Source organism: Lynx rufus, unplaced genomic scaffold, assembly GCF_022079265.1.
Source record: "Lynx rufus isolate CCGP_SWC_20201006 ecotype Redwood Valley unplaced genomic scaffold, mLynRuf1.p SCAF_7, whole genome shotgun sequence".
Classification (NCBI taxonomy): Eukaryota; Metazoa; Chordata; class Mammalia; order Carnivora; family Felidae; genus Lynx; species Lynx rufus.
The window spans coordinates 66,965,893-66,988,769 of NW_025814889.1; the positions used below are offsets into that span (position 1 = coordinate 66,965,893).

The 22,877-nt window shown below is 34.4% G+C and overlaps 1 protein-coding gene across 1 annotated transcript in view; it reads right to left on the reverse strand.

The window, feature by feature from the left end:
* Window positions 1–22,877, reverse strand: part of KIF21A (kinesin family member 21A) — an 81,046-nt gene that overhangs the window by 25,131 nt on the left and 33,038 nt on the right. The window contains exons 13-27 of the mRNA XM_047066342.1: window positions 19,047–19,137; window positions 18,519–18,636; window positions 17,936–18,124; window positions 17,313–17,512; window positions 16,140–16,247; window positions 12,240–12,308; window positions 11,931–12,145; window positions 11,626–11,779; window positions 10,901–11,095; window positions 10,130–10,231; window positions 9,180–9,345; window positions 8,684–8,704; window positions 3,931–3,991; window positions 3,522–3,576; window positions 613–827 (exon numbers count right to left, since the gene is read on the reverse strand). Of these exons, the coding sequence (XP_046922298.1) occupies window positions 613–827; window positions 3,522–3,576; window positions 3,931–3,991; window positions 8,684–8,704; window positions 9,180–9,345; window positions 10,130–10,231; window positions 10,901–11,095; window positions 11,626–11,779; window positions 11,931–12,145; window positions 12,240–12,308; window positions 16,140–16,247; window positions 17,313–17,512; window positions 17,936–18,124; window positions 18,519–18,636; window positions 19,047–19,137 (1,959 nt within the window). The remainder of the gene's footprint in view (window positions 1–612; window positions 828–3,521; window positions 3,577–3,930; window positions 3,992–8,683; window positions 8,705–9,179; window positions 9,346–10,129; window positions 10,232–10,900; window positions 11,096–11,625; window positions 11,780–11,930; window positions 12,146–12,239; window positions 12,309–16,139; window positions 16,248–17,312; window positions 17,513–17,935; window positions 18,125–18,518; window positions 18,637–19,046; window positions 19,138–22,877) is intronic.

Sequence of the window (22,877 nt, forward strand, 5' to 3'; positions counted from 1 at the left end):
TATTACATAAATGGGAAAGAGAATATTACCTCCTTTAAAGCTTTAACAATACAAAAAAAATATTTTGTGCATACACTCATCCCAGACATGCAATGGCAAGTACTTCAAGGCAAAAAATTAGGAAGCCTTAAAATGACTGTTTGTGATTGATATTTCTTTTTCCTTATAGGGTTAGCAAAGGTTTGCTATCCTGACCAGACTCTTAGAACGAAAAATCATGTTCATTTAAAGCAAATAAAAGATGTTTTAAAGCTTCTGTTTTGTATGATGGTTTTATAGATATAACTACCTGATTTAAGTGTTCCTAAAAAATTTTGTCTATAATTCACAACTCAGCCTTTATGAAAATTATAATCCTGAAGAATGACCCTAAAACTTAGAAACAAGCAATAGAATTGAACAAAGAACATCTCATCTTAAATGATTTCAAATGTCAAAAAAATTAGGGGAGATAACACCTAACAGAAATTCCTTTGAAAACCGGAGATCTTGTTTACAGAATTTTAAAAAAATAGAAATAAGAAATTAGCAACATGCATATAAAAAATTTTTAAAAAGAAAGAAAAAGAAAAGCCAAAGAAAAGGAAGTTAGTGTAGCTGGGCCAGACTTACATGCTGCCTATCTTAGAAGGGAAGCCAGATGGGGGAGGGAGCTCTTTTTCCCTAGCAGAAGTACCACTTGTCTCTGTATTCATTCCAATCTCTTGCCCTTCTGCAACAGGTGTAAGAGCGCCAGGCAAGGAGGCATCTCCTGTACTAGTGTCTGAGGCTAGTTCACTGCTATCTGCATACAGCAATTCCATTTGAGTGGTGGTTCTCCTTCGGGCCTAGTCAGAGAATGGAAGGAAAAGCAATCAGAAGCAAACTTTTGCAGAGATGATTAGGGAATAGAGATTTAATATTAGTTTGAAATAGGTAAAAATATTTAGCGTGTCATTTCCTAGCAAGTGTCAAACATAGCATGTAAGATAGTGACAAGCCAGAGCTATAGCCATATGAGACCTTTAAAGGCCATAATAATAGCCAATATTTATATAATACTTATTGTATGCCAGGCAATGTTCGAACACTTAATTACATTAGTATGTACTATCATTATCCCAATTCACCAATGAGGAGACTAACGCACAGAGACGCTAAGTAATTTACCCAAAGTCACACAACTAGTAAGTGGCAAAGCCAGATTCAAAAACAAACAACTTGCCACCAATATGACTATGTTACCCTGCCACTCATGGCCACCTCCCTCAACATAAAATTTTTTTAAAAAAGAAAGAAGAAATTAAACCAAAAGTTAACTGCAGGGAAGCTCAACTAAATTCTGATTTACCCCATGCTCAGATGCTCATTTAATATCACTTTGTTTTAAATTTTATTTTAATATCATTTTTTTAAGTCTGCTTCTCAGTTTTTGTGACCCCATTCTCCTGATGCATTAGCTGTGTTTTTAACCTGCCTGCTGGATAATTCAACACGAGCCTACACGAGCTTTAGTAGCACGGTTAGGCAAGTGAAGGTTATTTTCCTAGAATCTAAATTCACTATACAAATTCCTTTCCTTACTCTTGAAAATGAACTGACTACCCTGTTGTTGTTCAGTTGTTATTATCACTAAGGTATTGATGGATAATCAAGGTGTTTACCAGATTATAAGCCTTTAAAGAGCAAACACCCTGTTTTATTCATCTTTATTTCCCCTGTACATAGCATAGTGCTAGTACATACCTATTTAACGTATACAGTTAACTTTACTTTTTCAACGATGAAAATAAATGAGAGGCGCTTGGGTGGAACAGTCAGTTAAGCGACTGACTCTTGATTTTGGCTCAGGTCGTGATCTCACGGTTCATGAGTTTGAGCCTTGCATCTAGTTTCAGGCTGACAGCACGGAGCCTGCTTGGGATCCTCTCTCTCCCTCTCTCTCTGCCCCTCCCCTGCTCGTGCAAGCATGCTCATACTCTCTCTCTCTCTCTCTCTCTCTCTCTCTGTCAAAATAAATAAATAAATTTAAAAAAGAAAGAAACAGAAATGATATGAGATCCTTTCAGGCATCTTTGAATGAAGTTCAAAAGGGTAGTAAGTGGCACCTCAGAAAATTTTTGGAAAAAGAAAACTCTCCGGCGTTTTTTACACTCTCAGTTCTCTTCACTGCCAACAGCCCAAGGTAGGGAGGAATCCTTTTCTTAGGAATTCCAAACTGTAGCGGTTCCTTCAGTAGATAATGTTTAGAGCACCACTTTACACCTCTCTCTGGTGTCCCAGAAGGGCATGAATATCTAGGCTTTCACAGGGCCTGAAAGACATTCAGGACCTTAAGAGATTTTCACCTCTACCTAAGACTGGATCCAAACCATACCAGAATGTTTTCTTTGAGTGTGGGAGTAACTTCTGCTTAGTCACTTAGAATAATAAAATAAAACCATATGTTACCAAGCTCAAGGATCATAAATACAGCCTGGAGATGTTTTTTTGATTGGCTTGACCAGTGTGTTAAAGATCAGGAAATTCTACATAAAAATCTGTATTTAAGGCTTCTTTAGGAAAAAATAGAAGATCTAGTTGTCTTAGGCCTATAATCCTCATGGCAAAAATGAGCAAGAGTTGAGTGGTGGTTATTTGCTTAGGTGAGGCATGTCCTCGTCAGGTAATCACAATGACCCCTACTCATTACATCCAGCCAAATTATTCATTTGCATTACCTGACTATTCACTATGGGCCTTAACTCTGTCTTACCCATTTGCACAGTGTTAATTCTTTCAGGTCCTGATTCTTTCCATCCATTTAACAAATATTTACTAAGGACTACAAGAATTCTTTGTTTTTAAACATCTAAAGATGGTTAGTTAATTCATCTAGTATCAAATGCTACCAACACTGAATATGAAACATACCAAATATCTTACACATTTAACAGCATGTGGCATTGATATTTTTTTTAATTATACAAATATGCATTATAGTCTCATTAGTTTTTAATACAACTAATTAATGATTAAGAGTTAGCTTATTATTCAAACCACCTCAGGATACTACTTTAACAAAATATATGTGATACACTTAAGAAGATACTAAATGTTAAAATTTCAAAAACCTCCTGCCAATTAACAAATTTTGCAAATTTATGCTGTATGCCACCACAGGGTCTACAATCTCCTTTATAATTATTAGGAAACTTAGGTGACCTTAATAAATTACCACATAACTTCCTTAATGAGTAATGAAACTTTCAGGAAAAACCTAGAAGAAAATAAGAATTGGTCTCCATAATCATAGCTTCTCCAGTGGAAGAAGTGCAATAATACGGTAAAGCACAAGTTCCACAAAGGAGAAATATTTTGACATAATGTTTGTTTCAAAGGAGAATATGGTAATTACAGAACTAAAGTTGTTATACACGGGAGTGATGGTAAAAGCATGCCAACTTGCTAACCTTCTTAAGGGTCTGAGGCCTATGTGTTTATTAGTGATAACAGAAAACTGTGGGGAAGGATGCTTACCTGTTATTTTCAATTCTCCTTACCTTGCTTTTAGGTTTCACTTCACCACAAAGTTTCATAAGGTCTGAAGATAGTGTGCTAGATGCAAATAAATAATTAACCATGGGTTAAAAGGGGACTTATAGAAAACGCTGTCTTCTATGTTTTTAACGATAGAAAACATCTTATAGGTCTACAGGGCAAAAAAGACAATATTTAAAATCAAAATGAATCACAAAATTATTCATTTTCTTTCCTTAAATATCCCGGTATTTTTGTGGTGGTTAAGTATGACTTAGTTTGGTTTCCATAATACTATTTCTAGTGCTATTCACTTAGCCATAAAATTCAAAATTATTTGTTTTATGATAATTGATTGAAGCAACAAGATAAAAGTATTTAAAAAATTACAGAAACAAATAAAATCTATTAAGTTTCTAAAGGCTCTCCTACCTTCCTTCTGATCCTGGGCTGTTCAAAGGTGCATCCTCATCAGTACTATCCTCTACATTTTCTAAAAAAAAAATGTCCAAAATCTAAGTATTATCCACATGCCACAATTTGAGTGACTGCAATCCCCATGCTATAATAAATATCAACATCTCAATATGGGCACTTTGGTTTTTGTAACTGAGTCCAAATAGAAATGTAGAAAAATACTTCTAAGAAACCCCTTTGATTATGTGTCCTAAAATGAGAAAAAGGGTCCAAAATAGAAAAACCACAAGTTTGAATCATAAAATATAGAAGAACAACATTCACAGGATGGAAATGAGATCATGTGTTTATCAGAGTATGTATATATTTTTCAGAGTATGTATTTATCCCATGCTATCCAAACATATGAAAACCCACAGAGTAAAATACAAGAGAGAGTAAATGTTGCATGAGCTCCCTTTAATGTACTAAGCCAACTTCAAAAACTATATAGGGGTAGACATACTTGCTATATTTTAATATGTCAATTTACTTAAATATTTTCCTTTATTTTTATTTTTGTTTTCAAGCAGAGAGTAAGAGAGTGGTGTGTGTGTGTGTGTGTGTGTGTGTGTGTGTGTGTGTATGTGTGAAGGTATTCAGAAGTCACACATCAGCATGCAGCTCATTCATATGTACATAAAAGACAAAAACAATAGGTTCACATGCAACAGTTTTGTAAATAAATACAAGTAAATCACCACTATTTCAGAACAACTGTAACAGACTAGTAAAGAAGAGGAGAAAAAGCAAACAAGTAAAACTAGTAGGAAGTCAATAAATCAAACAGCCACTGAAAGTAAACTATTTAAAATGTCAGTGAGCCCCTAACATAGGTGCAGGTTTTTAAAATATACACATTTTATTATAAAATCATTCTACAAAAGCAAACATACTATAAATAACATATGTTAATCAAAAATATATATGATTTATCCCCTTTTAACTTGTAATTTTGTGCATGTGGACTGTGGACAACTAATTCCTTTCTCTGATGTTCCCTTTCTTCCTCACTGTTTAGCAGATACTTTGATAGAAATTCAGTAATACTTGATACGTGATAGTATTATCTAAAATGGAGCCCATCTAGGACCCGTAAAAGGGAATTTACTTTCTGAAGTGAAGATCATGGTGGTCTTGAAGGCAATGTGTACCTCAAAGCCTACCACTAGAGGGAGGCTCAAGGACTTGCTTCACAGACGTGATAATTGCATGTTAAGGTGACTGCATTAGTTGATAATATAGAACATGAGGTTATAAAGAAATGACAAACCTAATCTTTATTTTCCCATGCATAAAGGCTGGCTAAGATTTGCCAGTGTTTTTCTTGTAGAAACCAGTTAGTGTGAGACCAGTTAGTATGTTAAACATCATATGAGTGCTTAGTAAAAACTTAGCTCCTGCTTATGCATGTATGACTTATTTAGAGATAATTATGGTTTGACATGACCAACCTGGCCAGAGGATAGAGGCCCCCACCAGGAAAGTCACCAGATCAGACTCCTCTGCTGGACTGAGCTTAGTCTGAGCACTATGGTCATCTGGGCAATAGAACAAACTAACACCTCACTGTTGTACTCGTAACTCTGAGAATACACATCCAGCCCAATACTAGCTTCTTTTCTCAACGCCAGAAAGTTAAAGCTAAAGGCAGAGACTTGCAACTTCCGAATGCCTTGAAGTTCATCTGTATCAGTGTAAAGTTGAGCAGTGTCACATCACTGGAAGTAAACCAGGTATTTTCAAGTCTTTTTTTTTCAGTTATTAAAAGTTATAAAAAAAAAAAAAATAGTGTATAGAAAAGAGTTAACATAGCAGCCCAAACACTACTATCCTTAGAATGGCCTGCTTACAAAGTTGGACTTTGTCTGGCATCTGGAAACTTGATTCTCAGAGCATCCCCAGTCACTAGTTAGCTACCGAAGGTACTTACTGTACCTATGTTGTTTGCACAAACAATATGGCTTATGCTAAACTCCTGCTTTCCTTCTGGGAGTCCTGAATCCCAGACAGATAGAACCTATGTGACCAGTCCCCAGGAAAAGCTTCAGGTGCTAAGTAACAAGGGACTTCCCTGGACATAAACATTGTGCACATGCTGCTGCATTTTCACTCTAGAGGGAAATGAATTCTGTATTATGTCCCATAGAAGGGAAAGATCATAAGGAAAACTAGACATGGATTCCTCCAGACAACATCTGTGGTTTTTTGCCTTATGATCTAGCTGTGTATCCTTCCTACACTGCTCTCATGGATCTTTGCCATAAAAACAACCACATGCTAAGCCCCATGAGTCTTCATAGCAAGTCTCAAAGATAAGGGAGGTCTTAGGGATCCTAACATAGGTTGGGAAAAAAGAAAAGGATAATAAAGATGTTCTTCAAAGGCTACAAAAGTACAAGTTTATCAGAAAGGGATGCTGGCATGGTTCACCCTCTGGTCTTATGTTCTATCATTCTATGCTATGTACTTGTTCAGGGCACCAACCTGCTTGAAGGCCTCAGGCACACAATACTGTGGCTAAGTCCCAATGTTTTAGTTTAGTCATTGCCCAGAGGGACTCTTCTCTGCAACCCCCCCCCCCGCCCTTTCCACCTTGTCTTTTGCCTTGCTAACTCTTTTTCTTCCTTTATGTTTCAGTTCAAATGTCACCTCCTCCAGAAAAGCCTTTATCAATTCCTCCATTCTTGTTGGGTGACCCTACTATCTCTTCCTATAACTCCCTATACATATCTCAATCACCTCACTGAATTTATCATACTCTGTCTGTCACCCCCAGTAAGGCATCAAGTCGATGAGGGAAAGATTTTCTGTCATATTCATCTTTGAATCCAAACACTCAGCCTGATGTTTGAGGTAAAACTGGAGCTAAGCAAATGTTTTTAAAGCAAAGTTTATAGGACTCTCGAGCTTCTGTGGATTTAACTTCCATTTTTTTCTCTTTCTGTGTTTTTCCTCTAAGCACCTCTGGGCTAGACTATGGCCCCCATCCCTAGCACAGATTTCAGCCATGAGACACAGGTTACATCAGCTGAATGGGTTTCCACTCTCTGATTCAGACCCTTCTCCAGCCATAGACAAATGGAAGTTGTTTGAAAGTTGTAAAAAAAATAACACTGCTCATCAAATTAGCAGTTCAATATCTTCTGCACTAAAGGATATCAAGGAGGACACTTACACTTTTCTTCCAAGTTAAAAGAGACAATGGATGTAAATAACAATTTACTTATTACTAGGGGCACTTGGGTGGCCCAGTCAGTTAAGTGTCCAACTTCAGCTCAGGTCATGATCTCATGGTGTGGGTTTGAGCCCTACATTGGGCTCTGTGCTGCTGGTGCGAAGCCTGCTTGAGAGTCTGTCACTCACAATGCCCCTCCCCATTCTCTCTCCCTCCCTGTCTCTCCCTCTCTCTTTCTCTCTCAAAATAACTAAATAAATAAAGTTTACGCAAACAAAGAGAATTTACTTTTTACTATAGATTGGACCACGAAGAAGAACAAAGAGGAGGAGGAGGAAAGGGAGGAAGAAGAACAGAAACAGAAGAAACATGCCTGATAAGACATGGAATGGCAAAAATCCTAGTTATAATCCAGGAACTTTGACAGTCTTGGTTAGGATATAACCAATCCTATTTGTTCTACCTGTACTTGGTATAGTTTAAGCAGCTTAAAAGTATCAGCCTTTCCATACCTATATTATGCAGTTGATCTCAAGAAAATACTTTGAGATTAACATGCAGTATAAACATCTAAAAAAAATCAAATAACTCATGTATTTTATTTATGTAACATCTTATTTAAAACAAATTCAGATGTATAGATTATGTTTATTCTACTGACACATAAAGGTAAGTACATTTAATCTTTCAATTACATTCCTCTCCTTTAAGGATAAGCGTTTAGAACACTTTTGGCAGCTGTGTGCTTACAAAAAAAAAAGATCAGATCAGATTCTGAAAAAAAATTTTAATTAAATAAAAACTGCTCCAAAATAATCATTCAGAAAAATCACAAGTAATAAAATTGCCCTGATACTCCTGGTCCTTCATGTGTATCATCATTGAGAGGAGCAGAGACATTATTAATGGGTGGGTGTAGTTCATGACAAGGTTGTAGTGGCAAGGGGAAGGTTTGAAAATCTCTATATTTGGTCATCTCTAAAGCCACTTCTAATCTGAAAATATTATAATCATAAATATTGTTTCAATATGTTCATATAGAATGCTTTGAATAATTTCAGTTTACAATGTTAAAATATATGTATTTAATTTTACAAAAATTAAGAATAGCTGAGAATCTAGCAAATATATACCAAAGACAAGTATATACCAAAGATATATGCTAAGGAAAGTTATGAGGTTAAAACAACAGATGCAAGTTAACAGATATATTTAAAAATTAAAAAGAAATGTATACTCCATTTTTTCCTACAAGAAACAGAAAGAAAGGCTTACGAAACTGGAGTCACAGCTGGAGGTCAAAAACTAAAAGACAAAATTAACTAAAGTATACTTCTTTAAAAATCTAATAGGTTTTAAAACAGGAATGAATGTATAGGAAAGACAAAAGACTTAGTATGTTTGTGGTCATGGATACATTTCAAAAAGATCATGCAAAAACCAGTTGGCTGCCAATAAAAATTTTAAACATAAGATGTACCACAATTAGTGTACATGAACAATTAGTAATTCATGCAGCTGTAGGGTACACAGAAAGCTAAACATACTTACCTAAAGGTACGCTATCTAGATCTGTGTAAATAACAGCAAAAAGGAAACAAAAAGCAATACTCCAATCAAAACAGATCCAATGTTAAGAACTCCCACATAAAACAAGATTATGCACCATTTATAAGATATGTAGAATAGATGCCATAGAAAACACTTATTATTTTTTAAGGCAATTAGATATGCAGAGTAAAGTAATGAAATGTGGTTAATATTTTAAATAACCAATTCAGAAACTTGGTTGATCCTCTTTATTCATAAAAACTAAGTGCTCAATAAGGTTAAATAAGCCTTTTAAAGTTGGTAATCATTTCTTGGAATGACAATAATTAAATCCCCCCAAATTTATACATGCAAATTAAAGAAGGAATAATTATTAAAAGCATGAATAAATATAGCATCTATTCAATCAAGCAATAGGGGAAAGAGGTATAGTATAGCATTCTCAAAGAGCAAAGCTACCATGCAATTTGTTTAACAGAAATTTAGTCCGAATTACCTTGTAAAGCATGGCCTAGTAAAGCATCAAGCTCAGGATTTAATTCTGCTTTCTCTTTCAACATATGGAATAAGAGCTGGTTTTGTGTAGCGCTGGTTATTTCGGTTTGTTTAAGCCGACCTTCAAGTACTTTAATTTGAGCCTCTTTCTGGGCAGCCTGAAGACCCTGTAACAACCCCAAAACATAATAATAATAATAACAACAACAACAATTATCTCAGGTCATACATAACAGAATCTTCCATACAAAGATGTGTATCAAATAACAAATGCATATGATATATGGACTTTGACATCCGATAGACGTTGATTCACTGTAGCTCCTCCGCTTACTAGCCTGGTGACCTTGAGCAAATTACCTTATCTTCCTACTTCAGTTGCCTCATATGCAGAATGATATTAATAATATCTACTTCCTAGCACATTGTGAAGATTAAGTGGGAGAACATAAAATAAAGGGTCTAGCACCATCCCAAAGTGGCAAAAAAAAGGGGGGGGGAGGGGAGTCAGAAATCATTATCATCCTCAATATTTAGGATTCTTACAGGTGACAGGTTAATGCATTTACATTCAAAGAGGAGGGAAGCACCACTGTATTTTTTACTTTCAGATTTCTTTTTGAGCTGTGAAAAATCAATACTAAACCAAAGTTATGATACCAACTTTGTTTGCACCCCAAGAGATTTTTCTTTTCATTTTTCCTTTGTTAAAGCAAAAGATGAATTATTTCTTGTTTAAGTTGTTTACCTCTTCTAATACACAAGCACAATGGATGACAAGCTAATGGAATTGATCTAAATAGTCCTGACTTTTCTTAACTCTAAAGAAAGGTAAAAAAAATACTTTTCAGTTAAAAAAAAAAACCCTTCTTACCTATTATAAAGGAAAGGGTCACTGATGAAAGATAAACAAAATGAATTAATCATTATTTGGGTGTAGTTAGATCATACCTTATTGATACCCATTGACAAGAAGTGGTCCAGCAGGTATCGGGCTTCTGTAAGTGTGCAAGCATTAATGACCGCAGTGATATCCAATGTTTCTCCTTCTTCCTACATCAAATCAGCATAGACGAACATTATTTTGAGCTGAATATATTCAGAGGCAAAAGTCTGTTGTCTCATTTATTTACTTGATAGTGTTGGGTAAGTTAATAAGACTCCTCAGAAAAATGTAAAATATGATCCCTACTCCAAGAAACATATGGGTTAGTTGAAAAGAAAAGACACATTTGAGCAGTTAAGAATTCAAGGTGGATTAATAAGTGATATACGTTTTTACATCTTTTTGATTTAAAAATTTTTTTTAATGTTTATTTATTTTTGAGACAGAGAGATACAGAGCATGAACAGGGGAGGGGCAGAAAGAGAGGGAGACACAGAATCTGAAACAGGCTCCAGGCTCTGAGCTGTCAGCACAGAGCCCGACGCAGGGCTCGAACTCACGGACCGTGAGATCATGACCTGAGCCGAAGTCGGACACTTAACCGACTGAGCCACCCAGGCGCCCCTCTTTTTGATTTTATAAACAATAAATAATATCACAAAACCAGCAAAGAAATCTGGAGAGCAAGCAGGGAGTGATATTCATGCAAAACCTAAGAATCATAGTAAATCCATAAATAGAAAATTCCTTGATATAAAAATTCAAAGTGCTTTTCATGATTAAAAATACAAAAACATCTTCCTTAAGCCATTAACCATTTTTTTACAATTACAAACCTTTGCTTCTTCCATCTGCATGATGTTGGCTTGACAATCAGAAATACTGTCATTGATGTAATCTATGTTAGCGGTTAATGACTCCATCTCCTCATTGATGTTAACCACATTTTTATCTCCCTCTCCACTCTCCTTGACCATCTTTTCTCGTCTTTTTGAAAGTTTCTCTCGTCTTTTTGTGAGTTCTTCCCGTTGCTATTGAAAAAACAGATTGGATTTTAAGAAATGATATTCATCCAGGACCTTAAGAATATTATGCTAAATGAAATAAGTGAGTCACAGAAGGACAAGTACTGCAAGATTTCATTCATATAAGGTATCTAAAAGAGTCAAACTCATAGATGCAGTAAGTAAAATGGTGGTTTCCAGGGGCCGGGGGCCAGGTTGGGGGGAATTGAGGGGTGCTATGAAGTTTCAGTTACTCAAATAAGTTCTAGACATCTGCTAATCAACACTGTTCCTATAGTTAACAATGCTGTACTGTACACTTAAAAATGGGTTAAGAGGGTAAATCTCGTGCTGTCTTTTCTTACCACAATTAAGACAAAACAAAACAAAAAAGAAATGATGTTCATCTGTTCACACATAATGCGATCAAAACCCACAAAAAAAGAGAAAGAAAAAAAGAGAAATTGGTAAGGATTAATGTACCAAGGGATCAAATTTGGAAACCTAAAATTACCAGTCAGCTAAGAAAGAACATATCTATGTTCTGTTTTCCACACCTTGAGGAGTCTATTCATATCCGTCTCCATATTGGAAATAGTCATTTTCTGCATGATGATGTCTGTGACCCTGCGCTCAAGAAGCTGCCACTTCATGCGAGCTGTCTTGGAAGTAAACACTCGGCCAGTCAACGCTTTCCTCTGATATTTTTTTCTATAACCATATAAAAACAGATAAACATAATTATTACTTATATGTTTATTTGACTGTATGCCAAAAAATAAGCTGTTTTTTCATTTAAGTCCAACATTCAGTAATAATGCCATAAAGATTATGTCAGAAGGAACAAAAGAATTGTACTGACCTGGTTCCATTTGTTGTGGGCGTTGGTAAGGCCTGGACTCTTGCCACAGGAATTCTCATTTTCTGCTGGGCTCCTGCCCTTGATACATCTGCTTCTACAGCAGCTGCACTGGAACCCGTGTCCTGAACAGGGGTATCGGATGAGCTCAGCTTCCGCATGACTTTCCCAGCTACTCTATCTGACATGGGCCTCACTTGCCTACGAAGAGCTGTAACCTGAAAGTGCAACAGAGATAGACTCACTCTTTTAGTCTACAGAAATACATCACGTATCTCAAAGCCAGATGTTTCCTCCAAATGATCAACTTGCCTCTTCGGTTTTGCGACGAAGAACCACTTCTTGGTTTCTTTTTTGGGCTTCCAGAAGTCTAAGTTGATGCTATAAAAATAATATTGAGTAAGTTAAAATACTAAACTGAAAGATACAATGCTTCCTACTCCTGCATTAACGTATGCCCCATCCCACTGCATTAACATATGCCCCAATACTTCCTACTACTGCATTAACAGATGCCCCATCAGTTCTTAGCAAAATCTGAGCTAAAAACGACCTTGCATCCATTACTACAGATAAGAATATTTTATTCCAATAAACAAAAATACATACTGATGCAGCCACTTCTTTCTGAAAAATGAAGTTATCTCTGTGCCACAATTTTATTTAAGAAACATTCATAGTGCTTACTATATACAAGTGCTTTTCTAAATGCCTTACAAATATTGTATCATTTCATTTTTTGCTAGACATTTAATTTTGCTGAGGAAGAAACACAGCTTAGAATATTTCCAACAAAGTCACCTTAAAATATATCAGTAATTATTAACTCCATTTTAAATATAGGGAAAACATATATTAATTGTATTAGCACTTTACAAGAACTTCGGAAATATTATGTTGGGTAAAGTAAATGAAAAATAAAACATGTCGGTATTGGTTACCAATTTGCTTTTAGGTACTCTATATGATAAAGACAATTAATTATAAACAACTTTAAGTCATTTTATAAGGCTATAATTTAGGAAGAAATTTTGGACTGAAAAAGAACACAGATCCTAGTTTTGGTTCTGTCATTTATTCAACTCTGTGATCTTGGGCAAAGCTTAGGAATTGGACTTAATCACAAACATCCCTTCTAGGACTTAAATTCTGTGATATACCAAATAACCTTCATGTTTTGTATCCCTAGTTCAAACAGATCGTTCATCTCATGTTTATGCATAGTCCTATGTCATCAGATGAGAATTCTTTGAGAAACGGACACTATCTTATCACTGCTGTATCTTCATTGCCTACAACAATGATTGACATAGAGGCAAAGTTAATAAATGTTTTTAAGTAAATGAACTTCCAAAAATTAAAATAAACAAATGGTTTGAAACTTGTTACTAAATTAAGTTTTTTCTTATTCAAAATCAAATCTCAAGCTCATTCATATTTTTGGTACAAAGGGTTCGAAGACGAGTATGACAAGAAACAATTTAGAAAGGGAGTCAATATGCACACAAAGAAATAAGTAGAAGGGCAAAGGAGTCTGAATGTTAGCTTTGTATGTGACTAGCCAGCCTCGTATCTTTATAACAGAATATTATATCATATATATCATATATATAGGATATATCATATATATCATATATATAGGATAGATCATATATCCTATGTTGTAGAATAAGATTCAAAAATTCCATACTAGTAGTTAATTGTGCAATATTACTCTATCTCATACGAATTAGTTGTAAAGAAATAAGTACAGTACATTATAAGGAAATTATTCCTGTCATCCAAAAGTTTTCATTAAAAATGAAATAAATATGGTATTTGTCTCTCTCTGACTTATTTCACTTAGCATAATACTAACTCCACCCATGTCACTGCAAATGGCAAGATTTCCTTCTTTAATATGTGGAATTTAAGAAACAAAAATGAGCAAAGGGAAAAAAAAAAAAGAGAGAGAGAGAGAGGCAAACCAAGAAACAGACTCTTTAACTGTAGAGAATAAACTGATGGTTACCAGAGGAGAGTTGGGGAAAGGGGCTGAAATAGGCTGAAGGGACTGAAGGGGCTGACAAGGATTAAGGAATGCACTTGATGAGCACGGAGTATCATATGAAGGTGTCGAATCACTATACTGTATACCTGAAACTAATATTACACTGTATGTTAAATAACCAGAATTGGAATAAAAACTTTAAAAATAAATAGCCAAAAAGTGGAAATAACCCAAATATCCACCAACTAAGGAAGGCAAAAACAAAATGTGCTCTATCCATACAGTCATAAAAAGGAATGAACTACCAATACATGTAATAACATGGATGAACCTTGAAAACATCATGCTAAATGAAAGAAACCAAACACAAAAAGCTATATATATCATATATTCCATTTACAATGGGCAAATCCATGGAGACAGAAAGTATACCAAAATGGCTGCCAGGGCCAGGAAGACGGAAGAATAGGGAGTGACTGCTAATGGATATGGAGTTACTTTTTGGACTGATAAAAAATATTCTGGAATAAGATGGCAATGATTGTTGCACAATTCTGTGAATATATTAAAACCTTGAATTGTATAGTTTAAAAGAGCAAACTTTAGGGGCGCCTGGTGGCGCAGTCGGTTAAGCGTCCGACTTCAGCCAGGTCACGATCTCGCGGTCCGTGAGTTCGAGCCCCGCGTCAGGCTCTGGGCTGATGGCTCAGAGCCTGGAGCCTGTTTCCGATTCTGTGTCTCCCTCTCTCTCTGCCCCTCCCCCGTTCATGCTCTGTCTCTCTCTGTCCCAAAAATAAATAAACGTTGAAAAAAAAAAAATTTTAAAAGAGCAAACTTTATGGCTCACGAATATATGCCAATTTTTTAATAGGAAAAAAAAAAAGAAATATAGCCTTAATACAGAAGTCATCTTGTGAAAATATCTACTTTTCTCTGTCATTACTCTCTTCTATCTCCTTAAGTTTTCTTTTTATTTCCCAAAGTAGGTTTCTATTTTCTAAAATATGCTGTATGCTCAGATTTTCTCCAGGGAGGACTTAGAAAAAGTTGAGCAAGAAAAAAGGAACAGAAGCTGAAACCTAACCAACAATGGAGAAAAGACCACGGTGGCCTCTTCTTCTTCTGAGAAAAAAAAAAAAAAAACCACCATAAATGAAAACACCAAATTGCTGGGGTGCCTCTGACTCTTGATTTTGGCTCAGGTCATGATCTCATGGTTCATGAGATTGAGTCATATGTTGGGCTCTATGCTGACAGTGTGGAGCCTGCTTAAGATTCTCTCTCTCCCTCTCTTTCTCTGCCCTTACCCCACTGTGCTCATGCTCTCTCTCTAAAAAAATAAACATTAAAAAAAAAAAGAAATAACCATATTGCCAAAATTTAGAAAGAATAAAAAACAAATAGGCTATAACTTAAAATCTTGACACAGCTACAGTTAGCATGCTGGTATATATCCTTAAAATTTTCCCCTCATTTAATCAAGCATGCATATATGAAATGCTACTTTATGCTTAATGTTAAATCACAGTCATTTTTCATTTTATATGCAGTTTCCAAATCCTAATCTTCAATAGATGAATAATAACCTATTAAATGAGATGGGCTATAATTTATTTAACTATTCTCCATACTGTCAAGTATCTTGGTTGTTTTTACGTTTTTCACTATTACAAATTACTCTAGATTAAAGATTTTAATACATAACAATTTTTCTTATTTTAGATTATTTTCTTAGTCTGAGTTCATGGAAGAAGCAGGATTCTTGAGTGAAAGAATATGAAAACTTTTGCGCTCTTATTAAAGCCACCTCTAGTGAAACTGGGTTATTATTCAGGAACATCTCTAAGACTCTCTAGGTGAAACTGTCTTTGGAACCATCCTAAAATCACTATCTTATACAAGACTATAAGTAGTTACCTGATTTCCCTAGAGATAACCAATTATATCTTTGCCATTTTCTCCTATCTCATCATCTAGGATATAAGCCTCTAACAAAATTTATAATAACATTATATTGTTTTTCATAAGCTTGTATATTGAATTACTATAATCCATACAATAACTGTCATATTACTAAATTAATGCATACTTATTGTCCTTATGCTTATTGTCCTTAACCTGCATTTAATAGTTAAAGTTATAAGAAAATTTTCTTCCATTTACTAAACAAGCTTGTTCAATGTACAAGATTTGTATATAACTGAAAGTTAAAGTCCACTCACATCTCTTTTACGTTGATCTTTTTTCAATTGAGCAATCTCTCTGTTTCTCCTAGACTCTGTCAATCTGGCTTTTTCTTGTTCTTCTTTCATTTGTTTCATTAGTCGAACCTAAAAAAATTAGGTAAACACATCTATTGGAGTTACCCTATCACAACATTCAATAAACTAATGGAAGCAAGCAGTTAGAATTCTGAATACTTAACAGAAACAAGTGGAGTTTTGTTGCACATTTTAAATGGTCAATTCTTATTTTTGTGGGATTAGTACATTTCTTTTTCTAATAACTTTTCTAATACATTCCTATCAAATTGCTTAGTGCTTTATGCTTTTTATATAAATGTTCAATTGTTCTATAATTTGAATGAATTTTTGGTACTTATTACCAGTAGCTGTGTGACCTTGAACAAATTACTTTACCTCCCTAGGTTTTCATTTTCTCATATATAAAAAATATACATAAAAAATAACAGTTCTGTGGCATTATACTATTTTGAGAATTTAACAAGTAATACCTGAAGAGTGCTTATAATGATGCTTGGCATATTGTAAGCACCTAATAATTTTAGCTATTGTTGTCCTCAGCAAAGACACAACATAAGAATCTAAAACTTCCTAAATCATTTTCACATTTGCTGATTTTCACACCAAATGTTAATAAGAAAAATTCATCCCACAGAAAAAACAGATAACAGATCAGAATTCACATACTCTGTTTTGTTAAGAGAAGACAATGTGTATTCTTCTATGCATGGAAATGATAAACACTAAATTCAAGATAGTTGTTACCTCTTCAGGAAAGAAGATGATCAAAAAGGAATACATAGGAGATTTTCCATATAACTGTAGTGTTTAAGATAGTGTATATAGTGTCCATTATGTAATTTTTAATGATTTTTTTTCATGTTTAAAATATTTTACGTGTTTCAGGAGGAGAGATATCCATCAGAGTCAAAAGAAGCCCTATTTTCAACCACATGATTTTCAGCTACTCTGAAGAAAGGTTTTGATAATGGATGAGTGCAGGAAGCAACTTCTAATTGCCAAAACGAAGTACATCATTTGTAAGACTCGGTTACCCTTTTATTGAATATGGAAAGAATCACAATAATTTTTTTGTCCCAAATGAAACAAATATCCTCAACATCAGATTTTAATGCAAAATACAGTCAGTACCTTTGTTTTTTTCATTTCCATCACATCCTGCTGCAATTTCTTCAATTGCTTTTCATATTGAGACTGATTTTTAAGCAACCTTGCATGCTCTTTCTGAGCTGTCTGAAGTCTTTGCAGTTCTTTATTCATGGCTTGAAGTTTCTTTTCATATTCAGACCTAACTTTTTTTGCCTTTTCTTCTGAGTAAGACTCCACTGAGCCTAAATGACCAAAGGATATTTGCATTTGTTTCTGTGAGACACAGATTTTTCACATCACAGATTTATAACTTATGACCTTAGAGAAAAACTACCTCCCAAACACAAACCTCAAGAAGCCAGGGTATCTTTGAATTACTCTCTGTTTTATTATCTACTCTCAACTTGTTTAACAGTTTTTTTTTTTTAATTTAATAAATGTTTCCAGCATTAAGACAGTAAAGCAATCAGCCACAACTTTGGACAAAATAATTAAATAGCCTAGATAGGTATCAAAATGAAAAAAAATAGGCAATATTTAACATGACACAAACTCATATTTAATGTGGCTGCTAATGTAATTTCTTTCTTCTAAGGGAAGCAATGATAAACATCCATTTTGGCAATTTAATTGGAACCTTAATTAGAATTAAATGTAATTCTTACCTAAATTCTGGAGCACCTGGTCTCTCTCCAACTGAGTGTCCCGAATCTTATGCTGCAGCATCATTAGCTTCTCTTCATACTGCTTTTTCAGTGTCTGCAGTCTTTTCTGGCTGTTTTCTAGTTCATCAATCAGTTTTTGCTTGATTGCAATTTCACAGGTAATGTTTGCTAAGTCTGCTTGATAATTGGCTATTTATAAAGGAAGAAAATAAACATACTGCAATAGGCAACAATATCATAATTCCAGCTTTTGAGCAAGAGCATGAAAACGAGCATCTACATCCAGGCATTCACTTCGCAGCTAGAAGGAGAATATCCTGGGTAACCCCAAAACTACGAAAAGGTGGTAAATTAACAGCGTTCACACTAAGCAGTGACAACAGATACTATTTGTACTAAATAAGAATGGAAATCACATAGTGACTAAATCCAGTAAGGGCAGAAACATGAGGCTGGAAGGGGATACACAGGTTGGCAGTTGTAAAAGCTGCCTTCATCAAGAAGGAAATGGAGAATGTTCTCTCCCCAAATTTTAAACATATTCCCCAAATGAATCTTTGTCCTTGCACTAGACAGCAAGTACCTTTTTCATCTGATTCGGAATCTGATTCATCAGAGCTTTCACCCCCTTCAATGTCATCTTCTTCTTCCTCCTCCTCTTCTTCTTCCTCCTCATGATCACTCACTTCTTGACTTTCTTCCTAAAATGTGATTTGTGACTATTAATAGTCCAATATCAGCAAAACAAACTGATTACCTCATTAGATTTCCAGAGTACAAAATACAGAAGTATACAAATTTCACCTTTCAGTACTTCAAAACTCATTCCACACTTGTAAGGGTATTACATAATTTGTCTTAAATAAAATTGTGTTTTCTCTCTCACAGTATTCTATCCACACACACACAATGCTTTCACATTGCACAAAATTGAGAGTTGCCAGTATTTTATGGCTCACATTTCTGAAGAAAAGAAATCCTTAAGCAAATAGTTTAAAATGGATGCATGATAACTATTTCCCTTTTCTACATATAAATTAGTAGCTATCGGCAACCATAAATAAGCTAAATTCAAGGACTGAAATTTACAAGTTCATTCTTTCATACTTACCAATTCTAATTCATTGTTCTCTCTTTCTGTAATACCCTTTTCTTCTTTCTTCTCTTGGTCAGTATCTGCATTATCCTCTTTACCAGCCACACTTAAAAAAAAAAAGAGGAACAAAAAGATACAGTATTTAAGTAGAGAGGAAAGGTGTTCACTTTTGTCTCCCAGATTTTAAAAACCATCAATTACTTATGGAAATAAACTAAGAGTTTATCATTTGGGCAAAGTTATGTCTGATGCTTCAGAGGAAAGTAGAAATTGCCATTCCAGCCATAGTGACTTATCATTGGGAAAAAGATCATTTTCTAGAAACACTGAGGAATAGATTATCCCCTAGAGTATGAGATCTGAGGAGACAGCTAAGAACTAGTCACAGTAACAGTCAATTAATTAGAATGTAGATGATTTAAATTCAAAGGAAATCAAAACAAATATTTTGCTTTTCTCATCTAAATATATGACTTTTCCCATCTAAATACAAAGATACAGAAGCAGCATTTTTATTGGTGACCTGATACATTTAAGAATAAATTTAAAGATCCAGAATAAATCTGTGCACCAAAGTTTGTCTACACTGGCTGCATCCGCTAGTAATGGCACAGGCTCTTTTTTCATATGCCATATCTACAGCACAGGACTCTTCTTAAAATGTTCTCACCAAAATGGGTCTTTGCACATCAAAACTGTCTGAAGTTCAGCCTAACCTTTGACTGACTAGGAAATACCAGGGTCTGCCACAAGACTGGCCATACAAATGGAAGCCTCTTCCTCAGTCTTCTGGTACTAAACAGCTCTAACTACATACTGACGTTAGGTGATGTTTATAGCTAAACTAACTCAGCCCTGGTGGCCCTAAGAAGACAGGGCACACTACAGTGAGCAAAGTTTTTCACACTTAACCCACTCTTTTATGGCCTAGCAACCATGGTCAATTATACATAGAAGTTACATTTCTGTTTGCTAGACTCACACATTTAATCAAACTAAATAATACTAAGAAAGTAAACTTGAAGTAAATCTATACGCAAAAGATTTCTTCTTGTGCTACTGTAACATTTTTAAATCAAGAGTAAAAAAATGCTCAAAAGGCAATATTGTCCCAATAAAATTCCCCTTGAAACAGCTTAAAAACTGTATCAAAATAACTTTGGAACCACTATCATTTCTTTCAGATATTCTGCTACACTAAAAAACTGCCCTAATACCTGGACTTGTTTTTAGCTTCTAGGCTAAAAGTTTAATCTCATTTAAGCTATGTTATTATTAAACTGTAATGTTTAACCCTAGGTCTGAATTCTCACAGATACTTTTGTATTCAGAGTAAGACAAATACTTTCCTTTGTAAGCACTTTTCAGAGTTCTTAATTTATGTTTTTTTTATGTGATTACTTCTTTAATTTCTATCTTCCCCACTAAACTGTGGGCCTTGTGAGGGCAGGGATCATCTCTGTTTGACTCAGCATTATGTCCCCCATACCCAAGGGATGCACACAATAAATGTGCAGTAAGTGTTAAATATATTAATCTCTATGACTCTACATGAGAACTTCTGTTTGTCACTTCTGTGTATCTCATGCACTAATTATGTTAGAGTCTGATGGCATAAACTGAAAGATGCATAAAGATACATAGAAGACAGCATGTCACTAGAGTGAGAAGGAACTACCAGTAGAAATTTCAATAAAACAATCTTAGCTGGAAAGAAATCAAGTAAACTATAACAGGGTTCCATGAATGTTGTTAAATCATTTTGCTAGAGAAAAATGCTGATGATACGGAACTACTCTTACATCACTTGTATTATACTAGGACTGCTGATTTTCTATCATGCAGTTCCAACTGAAAATCTAGAAGGAAACTCCCTTTCATCCATCATCCCATTCAAAGGACAGTACCATGTACTCAGACTATACTTGAAGTTAAGGTTAAGGCCAGGACAGGAGAATGTGTTTGGAAAGACCTTTCTTATCAGCATTCCCCAGTCTCTCCCCTATGCAGCCTTCCTTACTCACCTGTAACTGTTGCAGCACACGATTTTTGTTATTGGTGGCCACTTCATTACATAAAGTGCAACCCAAATTCTCTTTTACTCAGGTTTAGGCTTATAGCTAGATAACCACTTTATTCTAACCCTCCTATTTTCTCCAAGTCACTAGTGTCCAGCAAATGTTACTTTTCACTTATATTTAAAGTTAACTCATACATTACAAGCTATTCATACCAATTCTGATACAGAAAGATCAGGAGTTATAACTTTACATTATTAATTTACCTTTATATACCACTTAAGGCTTAAGCTTTTAAAATATAAGTTGATGCTTTATAATTATTGCACCACAAATATTCAAGTTTTCCTCAATAAAGTGAGACAAATTGATATCTAAAGTAACTATCTAAGCAGCAATGAAAGATAAATTTAAGTTTGCATGTTACACAGAATCAGAATCTTGGAGTTGGAAGGAACACTAGTGATCATGTGGTTTAGCCTCTTTGACATTTGACAACAAATGTCAACATTCTTGTTGACAACCTAAAAAGCTGTGTTGTAGGGAAATTAATCCACTCAAGGGGACTAAAACCAGTGTCTTGACTGCAGATCAGTATTCTAGAATCTTATGCTTCAAGTTCAGGGAAGTATCGGCATCACTGAGAAGCTTATTAGATAAGCAAAATCTCAGGCTCTAGTTCAGTTTTAACTGAATCAGAATCTTCATTTCATCAAACCAGCCAAGTGATTTGTATGTATATTCATGTTCGAAAAGCGCTATCCTAGAGCACAAAACTGCTCTGTTTTTGCTATCCTTTAAGGACGATATAAAACTTGGAAACAAACTTTACTCACTAAAGACACTTAAAGGACTTGAATATCTTAAGGCGGAAGACTCCTTCTATATACCTTAACCATGTATTTTATTTTGACCTTCTGAAAAAGAAGAAATCTCACATTTTTAATGCCATGATCTAATTCTAATGACAAATATAATGTTCTAAATATACTAATTAGTTGAGTTCTAGTACAACTTATAATTAGAGTTATATTCTCATTATTAAATACTTTAAATAAGTTATAGAATTATAGAATAAATTATAGGTATTGTTGAATACTATATAATATGTAGAATATAATTGTGGGATGTAAACTATTAAATAATTTCAATAAAATATAATTTTTAAGTTTTCATATTTAAAATATTACTATAACTGATGATTACATAGTAAAAGTTCTCAAACAGCTTATTTTAAGTAAGAGATGAAATTTCTAAACTGGTGCTTCTAAAATATTTAAATATTATTTTCTTAATCATTTTGATTATATAATCTGGAGGTTTATTCAGAAAAATCTATGAAGAGAAGTTATGATAAGTAAAATACTACTTGATCCTGGTTTAAATAACTATAATTCTGACTGACTAAAATGCAAATTTTTATTATATAAGAAGTTCAGAAATGTGCGTCTAAATTTTGCTCAAACTTAAATGAGAAAAGAAAATATCTCATTTTGACACTCACCTCAAATACATATTAAAAGCAACACTTGTTTTAATAATTCAACTTAAGAATGTCTTGGATAGCTTATATGTAGTAATGCCATAGTTTCCTTTTGCTTTGTTGCCATTTAATGTTGTTTTCCAACAACAAATATTACAAATATTCATATATACAAATACATCTATATTTGTATATACAAATACATTTGTATATACAAATATTATACAAAATAAGAAAGAGGGAGAGAAAAATCCACCTGTGACTTAGCATGGGTTGCAACAAAATCTCAATTCCCACCCAATTAAAAGTTCCCAGTCTGCTCACAAGTTTCTGGAAGATATATTC